The following is a 13868-nucleotide window of genomic DNA, read 5'->3' as shown; positions in this document are numbered from 1 at the left end:
CCCGAGCGGGAATCGAACCCACAAACTGCCGGTGTTTTAGGCAACTACTCGCACCACATTAATAATACCAGAGTGGTAGCATAGTGGTAGTAATTAATAACACATTAAAGTACATTAAAACGTTTTCATTATATGAGTGATTGCGACAAAAAAATTGCATACCCTTATTCCTTAAAATCGAATAATCCCTAAAATAAGCAAAGTTCTTGACATATTTGTCATTTGAAGATTGTTTTGAATCAGCACAGAGTAGGTACTATCAGTACCATAAATCAAGTATATATATATCAGTACTTATGATATAAGCTGTAAATCAGTTTCATGTAATGTCACTCGATGACAGATACTTTTTATTTTTTTTTCGATTGAAAGTTTTAAATTAAAACAATGTTACAGAGATATATTTGTAAATATTTAAGTGCAAAATTATATAATAAACAAAATAATATAATATTTAACTTAAGATTTCAAACCTATTCCTGTAAACAATGTGAATTCAGGTCAGATTGTAGTCAAAAAGTCCCTACATTACGAAATACTGAAAGAAGTTTATTGTATAAAAAAGATAAATTCTTTGTAAAATTGAGGTATTCTACCCAAGTGGATGCCCAAAACAAGAATGGGAGTATCGAAACCCTTAAAGATAAAGCGGAAATTACGACCTCAAAGAAAATAAACGTAAAGTTAAAGCCATCAGAACTAAGAAGACTTCTAACTTTGGCAGAGCCTGAAAAATGGACTCTTGCTGGTAAGTTAAACTATTCAAATAAATAAGATAATTTTTTAAAATATAAATGTTGAATAAGTTTAAAAAGATACATACTTATTATAATTATAACTGAAACAATTAAAATTGTCTAATCGTGAATTCAAAATAAAATTTAAATTAAAATTAAAGAGAAAAAAAATCTGTCTGTATTTTTAAAACAATTTATCTTTTTCAACTGTACACAACTCTTCTGTGATATCGAATCTCGACGAATCTTATAACAATAAACTTGGCAGATGAATAAGCAATCTTTCTTCTAGTAATTATTTTTTTTAATTTTGGTTACTTTTTCAGGTGCTATTGGTTTTTTAGTAATATCATCTAGTGTGACAATGGCGGTTCCATTTTCATTGGGCATGGTGTTAGATATTATATACAGCGGTACAAATGATTTAGTGACAGCTAGAGAAAAACTGGACCAATTGTGCTTAATGTTATGTGGGGTTTTTCTTATCGGCGGTCTTTGCAACTTCGGCAGAGTGTACTTGATGTCAATATCTGGTAAAATATGGTACAATTGTCACACAATACATTGATATATTACATACAGATTTGAATTTATGCTAGAAGCTTAAGGCTGTAAAACAATGAAGCGCCTAAAAATATTTATTACTGCATACTTTGAATGAATGCATAGTTAAACATGACCCTGTGTGGTTAATTTTATATATTATTAAAAAAGTTCTCTAAATGACATTCTCAATTGCATATCACTAAAAGATACCTACTGTTGAAAAAGTTATCATATTTATCGCCTTAATTTATATTATCTATACATAATATTTTTGGTTTCCAATCTATATATAACTATCCTTAATAGTGTATAACACAAAAAAAAATTTAGTTTACCATCATGAAAAATAAAATCATCCTAGTGTATAATATGTTATATGTAGATTATTATAATTAAACTAAATTTGTTATTATGTTGTTTTGTATATTAAATTCTATAATTGAATTACATATTTACTATTAAGTATATATTTTTCACACTAAACAACCTTTAGTATGAAGTGTCTGATAATACACCCAACATTAAGATAAACCCTCAGACCACTGCAGACTTCTGTATGATTTATACAAACATGGGCAGAGGGGTTGAATCCATGATCGCTAGCAAATTAGACAGTTCTTTGAACAATGTATCAGCTAACAAGTAGAGCTTGATTTAAAATTGTAAACAACAGTGTAGAGAAGAATATAAACAAAATCGTATGGAAAAATATTAACACTTTTATAAAAAAAACACAAGTTTCTAAACTGGTTTAAATTAAGATATTATTGAAAAATCTATACTAATATTATAAAGCTGAAGAGTTGGTTTGTTTGTTTGCTTGAACTCCCTAATCTCAGGAACTACTGGTCCGATTTTTAAAATTCTTTCATTGTTAGATAGCCCATTCATTGAGGAAGGCTATAGACTATATATCGTCATGCTAAGACCAATAGGATCAGAGCACCAATGAATGAATGTTCCAAAATGTTTCAAATTTTTTTCCTTTTGAGAGCTTCCCCAGCTAGCCCAAAGTAACTATTCCATGCTGACGAAGTTAATAGCAGAAGAAGAAGCTAGTTAGCAGATAACTAATAAAAATTATAAAAAAAATGGTAATTAAGTAATAAAAGACTATAAACAAAATTACTTGAAATTATACGTAACAAATTAAAATTTATATTTATATTATTAAATAATTTAATTATCATTACAATTATTGTACATCCCGTTATAAAAATATTTTTATTTTATATCACAAATAAAAATAAGTCCGGACTCTTCACCATTATCACAATTATTGTTTGGATTCTGTTAATAGTACATTAATGCAACATAATATAAGATATAAAATGAAAAAAGATAACAGGTTGTGAGGTATTATTGTATTAATGCATGTTAAATATTATAAGTAAGAATGTTTACTTTTCTTTTTAAACTGATTATTATCTACTAGCTGTGCCCGCGACTTCTCTCGCGTGGAATTTAACAAAAAAGTTATTGTCCAGTTTTCAGTTATAAAATAAATAAATTTCTAAAATAAAAGTAGCCTAAGTTACTCCTTACTACATCAGCTATCTACCAATGAAAGTCCCGCCAAAATCGGTCCAGCCTCTTTAGAGATAAGCCGGAACAAACAGACAGATAAACAGACAGACAAAAATTGTAAAAAATGTTGTTTTGGTATATGTATCGTGTTTACATCCATATGCGTTTAATAAGAAATGGTTATTTTAATATTACAAACAGCCACTCCAATTTTGTTTGTGTAGATAATAAATTAGTATGAAAATTGTGACTTCATTGCCAATCAAAGTCATCTATCTTGAACATATAAATGTTTATTATTATTATTTATAATCTTTAGAATTCTAAATAGCGTACATACAGTGTGTTGTATACCGTGGCTTGACATTTGGCTGGGCGAGCAAACTGAAAAAAATGTAATACTAAAACCGTAAGAATAATATATAACTGTATAATATGACGTTTGTAAAACTAAAATATTACTAGTAAACTTTTTTAAAGTTATTTATTTAATTTTATACTGTCGACAAAAATAAATAAAGACTAATAATAGTTTGAATTATTATTATTATTTTTTTTTGATTTATTTTATTTTACGGTATTTGTTATTTTCTAAAATACTAAATTTCCTAAATACTTTTATGTACTTAATTAAAAACCAATCAACAAAATTAAAAAAAAATCAAGAACTAGAAAATATATTATATAAAATTAGTTTTTTTTTTCAAATTGTGTTGCTTCTATACTATCCGAAGGAACTTCGTTCCTACCTGGTGTCCCATGACACCACATAATTTTTTTATTTATTCTCAGAATCATAAAAAGAATATGATTTCAGGGCAGAGAATGACACAGGCGCTTCGTAAGCAAGTATTCTCGTCAATTATGCGTCAAGAGACAGCGTGGTTTGGTCGGACGGCGACGGGTGAACTAGTGAATAGATTATCAGCAGATACACAATTAGTTGGACGGAATCTTAGCTCCAATGTTAGTGATGGACTAAGATCTCTGTTCATGGTCGGAGCGGGAACAGGGATGATGGTAAATATTGTTTTATTTTTATTCATCTTATGAAAATTGATAAATACATTTCTTATTTTACATAATAATAAAAATCAGTACGTGGCTCATCATTCCGGTTACGTGAATAAAACCGCCACGGTCGATTTTTACAAATTAAACCTAAACCGAAACTTAGTCTTTATTAAATTAAAAAAAAAAATGAAGTAAACGACTATATATAAATATATAGGTAGTTACTACATTTTTTAATAAATACATATAAAGTTTGATTTAATAGACTTAATAACGGTTTGCCCCATCACTAGCTACTATTATTCCTAATATAACAAGTTTATCTAACAATGTATTATCCTTGTAGCATTGACTTGACTTTTATTTATAATTATTTATTATAAGTTTCCCGTAATCGAGCGAATCGAATTATTAAATTTAAATTATTAAATGCAAATACTTCTTATAATGCTTATTCGACCAAACATCCTGGATGTTTGTTATTTTCAATAATAACGCCATAATTGCATAAACATTTAGAATATTTAGATACTTGAAATGCACATTAATTAATATGTAACAAAGTTGTTTAAAGATTTAGAAATATTCTTTTTTTTTTTAGTTTTATATGTCGCCGTCATTAGCGTTGATAGGGCTGTGCGTAGTACCGCCAGTATCAATGCTGGCAGTCGTATACGGTCGATTTGTTCGGGGCATCACTAGGCAATTACAAGACGCACTAGCTGAAACTACCGAGGTAAATATTTATATTTTTTTATTGTAGATATCTATACATATAACTAAAGACAAAAAAAAATATTTTATGTAATTGTTACTTTCCTATAATATATAATAAAAAGATGACCGCTTTAGTGTGATGGTGCTTGTGCCGTGCGTGTTGGTGGCGCCTAAACACCGACGGTCGCGGGTTCGATCCCCGCTCGGAGTGGGTATTTGTAATTATACAAATATTTATTTCCGGTCTGGTTGTTAGTCCTTGTGGATCTCCCCACTGTGTCTCGTTAAGCTGTTGGTTCCGTTGTTATCATATACGCCTGATAGCGATCATTACTCATAGTAGGGAATATTCCAACCTGCAGTGGAGCAGCATGATGGATTAAGCACAGCAAAGGATATTACAGGCTGAAGTAAATAGACAAGGTTTTTTTAAATAATAAACAAGACACTTTTAAATAATATATCTTCCTTTAATATATTATTTAATTAGTAGTTTATGAAAAAGCTATTGCTTCTATTTTTTTTAAATTATTCTTGGTAAACCGGTGAAATGAAATGTAGTGAAGAATTAATTGAAATTAAATGTAATTATATAATTGTCCAATATTTTTTCCTGATGTTTTACTTCTGGATGGCTAATTTACTTACTAGTCTAGTCTAGATTGCAGCCGTAAGATATTGCAAATTTTAGCATTTAATAATAATTTTTAGTTTTTAGAAAGACATATGCTTTAATTTGCACTTGTGCACTATTAGTCTGCAAGCGTATGGACAATGTACAAGTATGATGATGAATTAGACATTCATTTAAATTTATTCTGATTGAACACAAAGTATAATCAAGTATATCTTTTCTACTCTTGTGTAAATTGGAGAACACCACACACTACAAACACTATACTTCAGCCTATTGCATTCCACTGCTGGACATAGGCCTCTACAAGTTCGCGTCAATAATGGCGTGAACTCATGTGTGTTGCCCATAGTCACCACGCTGTGCAGGCGGGTTGGTGACCGTAGGGTTGGCTTTGTCGCACCGAAAACGCTGCTGCCCGTCTTCGGCCTGTGTATTTCAAAGCCTGCAGTTGGTTGGTTATCCCCCCATCGGCCGACTTTTTAAGTTCCAAGGTGGTAGTCTGTTATCCCTTAGTCGCCGCTTACGACACTGAGATTGGAGAACCTTGATGTAATATTATTTTTAGATAAATAAACCTTGCATTTTTACTTTATAGTATGAAAGAAAATAAAAAATATAATATAGCATGATTGTGCCACTTTTTGCACACATATAACAAACTGAATAATTTGGTCTGTGATCTTTCTTAAGATATACAGTAACTCTTTTAGTTTTCCTCTATATTGCAATTAATTTGGATTACATTTAAATTGTTACAGCTTGCCGAAGAGAAGATTTCGAACATAAAAACTGTGAAAGCATTTAGCAAGGAAAAAAAGGAATGTGAGTCATACGCGCAGAGAATTGAGGCCTTACTCAAATTAGCCTATAAAGAGTCATTAGCTGTTGGCAGCTTTTACGGTTTGGTTAGAATATTATGCATTTTACAGCAATTTTCAATAAACATATTATAAATTTTGTTACTTCTAGAGATTACCTACTCTATAAAAGCTAAGTAAAGGTTTATCAAAAATTTAAAATATTATATTTATATAAATAATATAAAAAATAAAGATATTAATTAACTTTTATATGATTATGTTAACATTATAAAAAATGTATTATCCTTTTGCAGACGGGTTTATCTGGTAATACAATAATAATATTGGTGCTTTACTATGGTGGGGGAATGGTGGCCACAGAACAGATGACTGTTGGAAATCTAACATCTTTTCTATTATATGCAGCTTATGTTGGTATAAGTATCGGTGGATTGAGTAGTTTCTATACCGAATTAAATAAGGGCATGGGAGCTGCTTCAAGGCTTTGGGAAATAATGGATCGTGAACCAAAAATACCAACTTCAGGTGATTGGTGTTCTTGTGTTTTATATAATTTTAAATTTTTTATATAGAAGTTGAGTATGGATTGTAAAAATAATGTTTCTAAATGCTGATCTATGGCATATATAGGACTAAGATCTAATATTAAGTTGTCTTAGTTCGAGAAACTTTTGTAAGTCAATATTTCATGTAGTGCGCGCTTCAAGAGTTAAATTTTAGTTTGTTTTTATGTGAATGAACATGTAAATATTTCAATTTCCTCTTGTACGAAATTTAAAACAATATTTAAAAAAGTTACATATAACAAGATCACGAAAAATGAGCGCCGAGTCATTGAAAAAAAAAGTTAAGGGCAACTTTTTCTATTTGATTTTAGGGGGTCTTAGACCAAAACACAGACCTAAAGGTGAATTAATATTAGAGAATATAAAGTATTCCTACGAAGGAGCACCTTTAATAAAAGGTTTAAGCTTACATTTGCTGCCTGGTAAAAGTGTAGCTTTAGTCGGAAGGTCTGGATGTGGTAAAAGTACAATAGCATCCCTTATATTGAGGTTATATGACCCTGATAGTGGGAAAATCTTGTTAGATGGAGTGGATATAAGGCAATTGGATCCAGTGTGGCTAAGAAGTCACATAGGGTTTGTTAGTCAGGTAACTATTATTATTTTCACCTTTATTATTTTTATCTTTTTTGCTATAAAATTGTAAGAGAAAAAGAGAGAAAAGCTTAGGGTACTCCTAATTTATAATGTTATCGTAAATGACATATTGCATTAGTTCATATTATCCAGATGTTTTCCGGTATAATAAGTAAAAAAAGACTACATTTATTAAACCAACTTTAAAAAGCAAAAAACGATTTAATAGAGATGTAATTTGAAACACATTTTCTTATGCGAACCCACTTCTTTAGTAAAATACTATTATTTATATGTGCTACCTACTGATTGGTGCCAAGTCAAATGTAATACTTGTCTTGACTTCTACTAGAACAAAACAACCCAAGCGCAGTAGGAATTTCATGACAGTAGCTTACCATAATAATTTAAGCTGTTTATAATAATCAGTTTTATTTTGTTTGGGCCCGGCACTGACTTGAAACCTATCAGTAGGTCAGCCATTAAAGAAAAATTACTGAGTCAAACTAAATTAAAAATTTATAGGATCAAATGGCAATCAATGGATCAGAAATTTTTGCGTAATCGTCTATATATATAAATATTTAAAAAAAAATGAGAGCACTTTAGACCATACGACGGAAGTAAAACTTCTTTAGCAACCATAGGTCTGTACTGTGTCTTAGATATAAGTAACGCATTCACCAGCTTTCTCCCCAAGTCAAGCGTGCGTAAAGAAGTTTTACTTCAAAATAACAACTGAATGAATAACCTCCTTTATGTAGCCATTTAAAAGAATATTTATCCAAGTTCCCAATTTTCAGGAACCGGTTCTTTTTAGTGGATCTATAAAAGAAAACATCTTATATGGTGCTAATGATGAGGACCAAATTATGGAAAATGGGAAGGTAAACTTAGAGGAAAATTTTGATATTTGTTTTACTAATTTACATATTTTGATAGTATGAAATACTTACAATAAAACAAGACAATATTAGACAAGAAAGTTCAGGAGGTAATTATCAAAACTAGTCAATTCCACTTTTCCTCGATACCTCCTGTGACAATATTTAAAAGTAAACTCCTTTGTGATATGCTATTTTTAAAATAAGGACAAACTATTTTTGAAGAAAATTCCAACAAGCATGAAGCATGAGAAAAATTGTGTTCATAAATTAATTAATAAATGCTTCACACTCAACGGATCCTCTAGTAGGATTTTCTCCTGTGTCGGGGGTCTGGAAACACACAATACACAAACACAACGCCCAGACCACGACAAACATCTATATACATACATTCATATAATCACGCCTCTTTCCCATAGGGGTAGGCAGAGACCACTTCTTTCCACTTGCTACGATCCTTACACACTTCTTTCGCTTCGTCCACTTCCATTATTCCCTTCATACATGCTTTTCGGTTTAGGGTTCTCTTGGACCTGGCCTTTTTTCAAGACGCCCCTTATTTGGTCTCGGAACGTCCGCCTAGGTCTACCCCTTCCAACTCTTCCATTCACACTCGCCTTATACACTTTTTTCGTCAATCGTTCTTCACTCATTCTCTCGACATGGCCAAACCATCTGAGCATACCTTTCTCAATTTTTGTCACTACATCTTCTTTCAGACCACAACGTTTCCTTATCTCACTATTTCTTATCCTGTCACGCAGTTTAACTCCTACCATACTTTTTAACGCTCTTATCTCAACTGCATTTATTTTGCTTTTATGTTTTTTCTGCCATACCCAACTTTCACTTCCGTACATGAGTGTCGGAACCAACACCCCCCCATGCACAGCCAAACGAGCCTTGTTAGACACCTTCCGACTGCTCATTAAGGAGTGCAAAGCTCCATTCACCCTGTTTCTTGTATGCACTCTTCTTTCAATATCACTCTTCACACTTTCCATCTCTTGTAAACTTTAAACCCAGATACACAAACTCATTCACCTATTCAATTTGTTCATCTCAAATCACGATATTACAGTCTGTCCTTGCCTCATCTTTTTCAAACACCATCACTTTCGTCTTCTTTACATTCATCTTCATTCCCTTTCTAACAAAAGCTCCACTCATAGATGATATCATCATATCAAACATCTATATGATTGATACAAATGTCTGTCGTGAGTGGGAATCGAGCCCGCGACCGCCAGCGTAACAGCCAGTGCTATCATGCTATGACCGCTGTGCTAACGCATCGTCATATAAAGTTTTAAGTTAAAAGATTTTTTATTTAATGAAACAACTTTTTTCGGATTTTATCGCGGTTTATTATTAACTTTTGATTCCCGACGTTTCGGATACTTTACAGTAACCATGGTCACGGGAGGACTGATAGATAAAAGATTTTTTTTTAACGACTCCCGTATTGTTGTATAGGACACGGCGTGGCTAGCGGCGGCCCGAGCGGCCCAGCTACAGGAAGTAGCGGCGGGCTCGCAGGGCTGGCAGCGAGAGGTCGGCGCGCGCGGCTCGCAGCTCAGCGGCGGCCAGAAACAGCGCGTCGCCATCGCTCGCGCCATTGTCAAGGTGACAACCATGAGTGCAAGGTCGCGGCGAGTGGGCGTGGCGGCTCGGCTGGCTGTAGCGGCTGATGTGACGTCACCGCTAGCTTCGACGTTGTGGTTCAGCGAGTCGCCGTCGCACGCATATGATATTTGAACTACATACCTATTAATAATTGTTTTGTTGGCGAACTTTCGCTTTACTAGTGTACCTTTTATTTGAATATTTTATAAATTTTTATACCATAATTTAATTAGAAGTAAAGATAATGTCGAAATTGCAAAATATGTATAATAGCCACCATCACGCGCACATAAACATATCACAAATAGCTTAAGTGAGACATCGGCCTTTATAATAAACTAGCTGACCTGGCGAACTTCGTATCGCCTAACACAAACTTTATCGTATGGTATTAAAGTTCAAATTGACTTTTAAGTATTATCACAAATCTTTTGTATGGGAGTATAGAAAAGTGTTGTTTTTAGACTTTTTCAGGAAATTTAAATTTTTTTTTTTAGAATTTTTCTCTCCGTAAGAACCATCCTCGTACTTCAAGGAATATTTTAAAAAAAGAATTAGCGAAATCGGTCCAACCGTTCTCGAGTTTTGCGCTTAGCAACACATTCAGCGACTCATTTTTGTATTATAGATTTTGACGATGTGTTAGTGCAACGGTCATAATGATCGAACCAGCAAACAACAGTGCGGCAGCTATTAAGGCTGCCATAAGTGCCGTTATTTGTTGTTATTTTTAAATAAGTGTTGTTAATTGAATGAGATGCGGGTGACGTCACTAGTTATTTTCAAAAAGGGTAGAATGAGAGACGTGGGTGACGTCATTAATTAATTCTGGACTAGGGGTAGAGTAAGAAGTAAGAAGAAGGTCAGCGATTCATTCATGTGTGTATTATTTACAAAAACGTCGACACAAAATTTTTATACATTCAATTACGTACGTAGGTACACGTATTTACGTACATTTTATTATACTTTTAAGAAATCTAAACGGATACTTATTTAACATGCTTCGCAATTTTTTTTAATATATATTTCGAAGTATAAACTAAAACAAAAATTTAACACACCCGGGGCTTGAAAAAAAGTAGGACGCAGGGCGAGTATATAACACATTTAAGTACTATTTCTTGATAGTTTGCCTTGTTGAGTAAAATTATTCATTCTCAATAACTAAATATACATATTCAGTGAAGCATACATAATATACGTATATACGCAGAACTCTAGCAAAAATAACAAAATATTTTAATACGTAATGAAACTAAGGAATAATTATTAATTCATTATAATGAAACAACTTTTTTTCGGATTTTATCGCGGTTTGTTAGGTTTTTTACATGCCTGACGTTTCGGATACTTTACAGCAACCAGAAGGCTATTGTAAGGGAGGTTCAAGTGCGATAAAATCCGAAATAAGGTGTTTCATTATAATGGGTGGAATTCGCGTAAACATTCACGTTAAGAAAACAATATAATTATTACTTGTTATTTTTTATTATTATTACAAACTAGAAAAAAAATTCAAAGATAAAATATGCGGACAGTTTTACGATTTGTTCGAGGAGATCAAAGTTTTTATCGGCATCATTATAGTCAGGTCAAGGATTTTAAGAAACGGTGATAAATAGAACCGTGTGGGTTGATACATAATTATCTTAATTACTGTTTGTATATTATTATTTGAACGCCTTAATTGTTCATTAGGATTATTTATCTCGTGTACCAATGTGTCATGTTTTATTTTGACGTGATAACGTCTTATAAATCGATGAACACCGGCTGCACGCACGAAAGTGTTACGTTGCGCCTGAGCCTGAGCGTGCAAGGGAGAGCGCGAAACAAGCGATAGAGAGGCAAGATCGGCGCAAACGTTAGCTTGTAACACATGTCTATCTTCTCGCGCGAAGTCAGAGCAAACTGTTCAAAATAATTCTTTGATACTGATTGGATTCAATTCATAAAAGTATGCAATTTTTTATCAATGTTTCTTTATGACGTTATCAAGTAAAACTATCGTCCGGAAACCGACTTTACAGACAACCAATTTTTTTAAATTGTAATAGAAGCTTTAGAGCACATAGATTAGCCTCCTGACTTTCAAAGGATATTTTTTACCATTTTATTTATAATTAAATTAATTTATTTATAATTTTAATTAATTTAATTTATTTATATATTTTTAAAAATCAAATTTACTGACTTGTAGTTATTTATTTCTTTTTACTTTATGTAAACATATGAAAGCCAGCTTTGTGAAAAAAACTTTTTATTTTCATTTTTTTTTTAAAGAATTTAATGCAAATGGCATCTCAGTTTCTGTTTTCCGGTAGTTAAATTTTTTTATCATAGCCCTTTGAAAAAGATTTCAAATCGGGAGAAAGACTGGTCCTTCTCCAGTGATGATATATTAACCATACGGCACGTGAATTTAATTTACGTCGATATTTTTTTTTATGTTTTAAATAAATATCTAACTAACTCAAAAGAAAATAGATCAAATCTTTTGTTTTTTGTTGTAGTATTCAAACTTGTGAACTGTTTTTTTTCTTTTGCAGAATCCAAAAATCCTCATACTCGACGAAGCTACCTCAGCACTAGATACCTATTCAGAATACTTAGTCGACAAAGCGCTCAAAGAAATAAGTAGAGATAGGACACTTCTAACAATAGCCCATAGACTGAGCACCATACAATCAGCAGATGAAGTAGCAGTTATAGGGGACGGGGTTATTGTAGAAAAAGGAACGTATTCCGAACTGATGGCGAAACCAAACGGTTATTTCAAAGAACTAATAAATCATCAAATGTTCACAAATTCTAAGCCTAAAACTGCAACAAATTCACAAAACAGTTAATACAAAATCTCTTCGATTTTTTTTTTTTGCGTTAGGGCCTTTTATCGGATACACATCGAAATATTTTTGTATGCCAGTATATTTCTGATCATAAATTGTTAATCGAAAATATGCATAGTACATGACAAATTACCGATTTATTTCACGCCTCCAAAGGATAATGTTTATTTTTAAACATAATTTGAAGTCTTTTTGGATACTATTGTAGTAAAAAGAATCGATTAAATAAATATTATGTTGGACGTCAAAATTTTTGATAGCAAAGTGACGAAATAAATAATAACATTTGACAAAATAAGCTGTTTTTTATCATGTCGGGAAAGTATTAACTAAGAAGCTTATTAAATGTAACTGCTGAAAAATTCTTGAATTTTTTTTCAATTAAATATTTTCTTTCTACCATAATAGAATATCTAACTGGCTGGACTTTAACCGGACTGCAATTCTGGACTAAACCCCGACCGATAAAATCGTGAATTTAGTCCACTTATCGAATTTGATATGTTTTATTAAATTTACGATTAAACGCTTTTTATTTATTTTACTTTATTATACGAGCGCTTTATTATTTATTAATTTAACATATTTAATGGACCACCGTGGTTGTAAATTTTATTCATGAATGTACGAAAAAAGGATAATACTAATTTGTAAATTATTAAAGATTTTACGTTTATTGTTGGTTGGTATGTATTTACAATAAATTTATTTCAATGAATGGGATTTACATTCATTTTTTTTTACTTTAAAATGCCATAAAATAATATGTACCTACATGCTGTTATAAAATCAAAGTTCCGGAATATTTTATAGTTAAGAAAAGTTAAATATATATAAACTACTACTACTATAAAGTTCATACTTACCTTTTAATAAACATAATTGCGCAGCTGCAAGTGCACTCAATGATTATCTAAATTAGTTGATAGATTACAATCAGATGCTCTTGAACTTTAGAATTATGAACTAAGACTTTCTTGGAGAAAATATCGCAGTAGATCCCCTTAATATATTTTTAATGTAAATTATTTTGAAGAAATGTTCAAAGTAGATGTACGATAGTTGTATTAAAATTTTTATTGTAAGTAAAGTGTTGACGGGTTATGGAATATTTAAATTTAGTGGAATAAAAATGTTTGTTGTTATTTTCATAATTTTGCTTTTTATTTTCACTTCCCTAAACACCAAATTTCGAGTTTTTACCGTCAATAAAAATATTTAATAAAAAACTTAGTGTTTGATTTACATCGAGTATCAAACATTTTACTAGATTTATAAATACTAGCTTTCCCTGTTATAAAATATTACTAATTAATATTTTTACTTAAGGAAACTAGTTCGCTGTCAAGAAAACGCATAATA

At 31.5% G+C, this 13868-nt stretch overlaps 1 protein-coding gene across 1 annotated transcript; it reads left to right on the top strand.

The window, feature by feature from the left end:
- Positions 1-321: 321 nt before the first annotated feature.
- Positions 322-13037, top strand: LOC123660850 (ATP-binding cassette sub-family B member 10, mitochondrial). The gene is made up of 10 exons (XM_045595879.1): positions 322-748; positions 1064-1270; positions 3628-3830; positions 4426-4560; positions 5937-6083; positions 6293-6524; positions 6877-7154; positions 7945-8028; positions 9505-9654; positions 12207-13037. Exons 1-10 carry the CDS (start codon positions 388-390, stop codon positions 12504-12506), a joined length of 2097 nt encoding a protein of 698 aa, XP_045451835.1. The 5' UTR covers positions 322-387; the 3' UTR covers positions 12507-13037.
- The last annotated feature ends 831 nt before the right edge of the window (positions 13038-13868 follow it).

The sequence above is a fragment of the Melitaea cinxia genome, chromosome 16 (assembly GCF_905220565.1).
Source record: "Melitaea cinxia chromosome 16, ilMelCinx1.1, whole genome shotgun sequence".
Taxonomy (NCBI): Eukaryota; Metazoa; Arthropoda; class Insecta; order Lepidoptera; family Nymphalidae; genus Melitaea; species Melitaea cinxia.
Note: the sequence above shows the minus strand (reverse complement) of the source record. Positions and strands in the feature narration are given on the sequence as shown.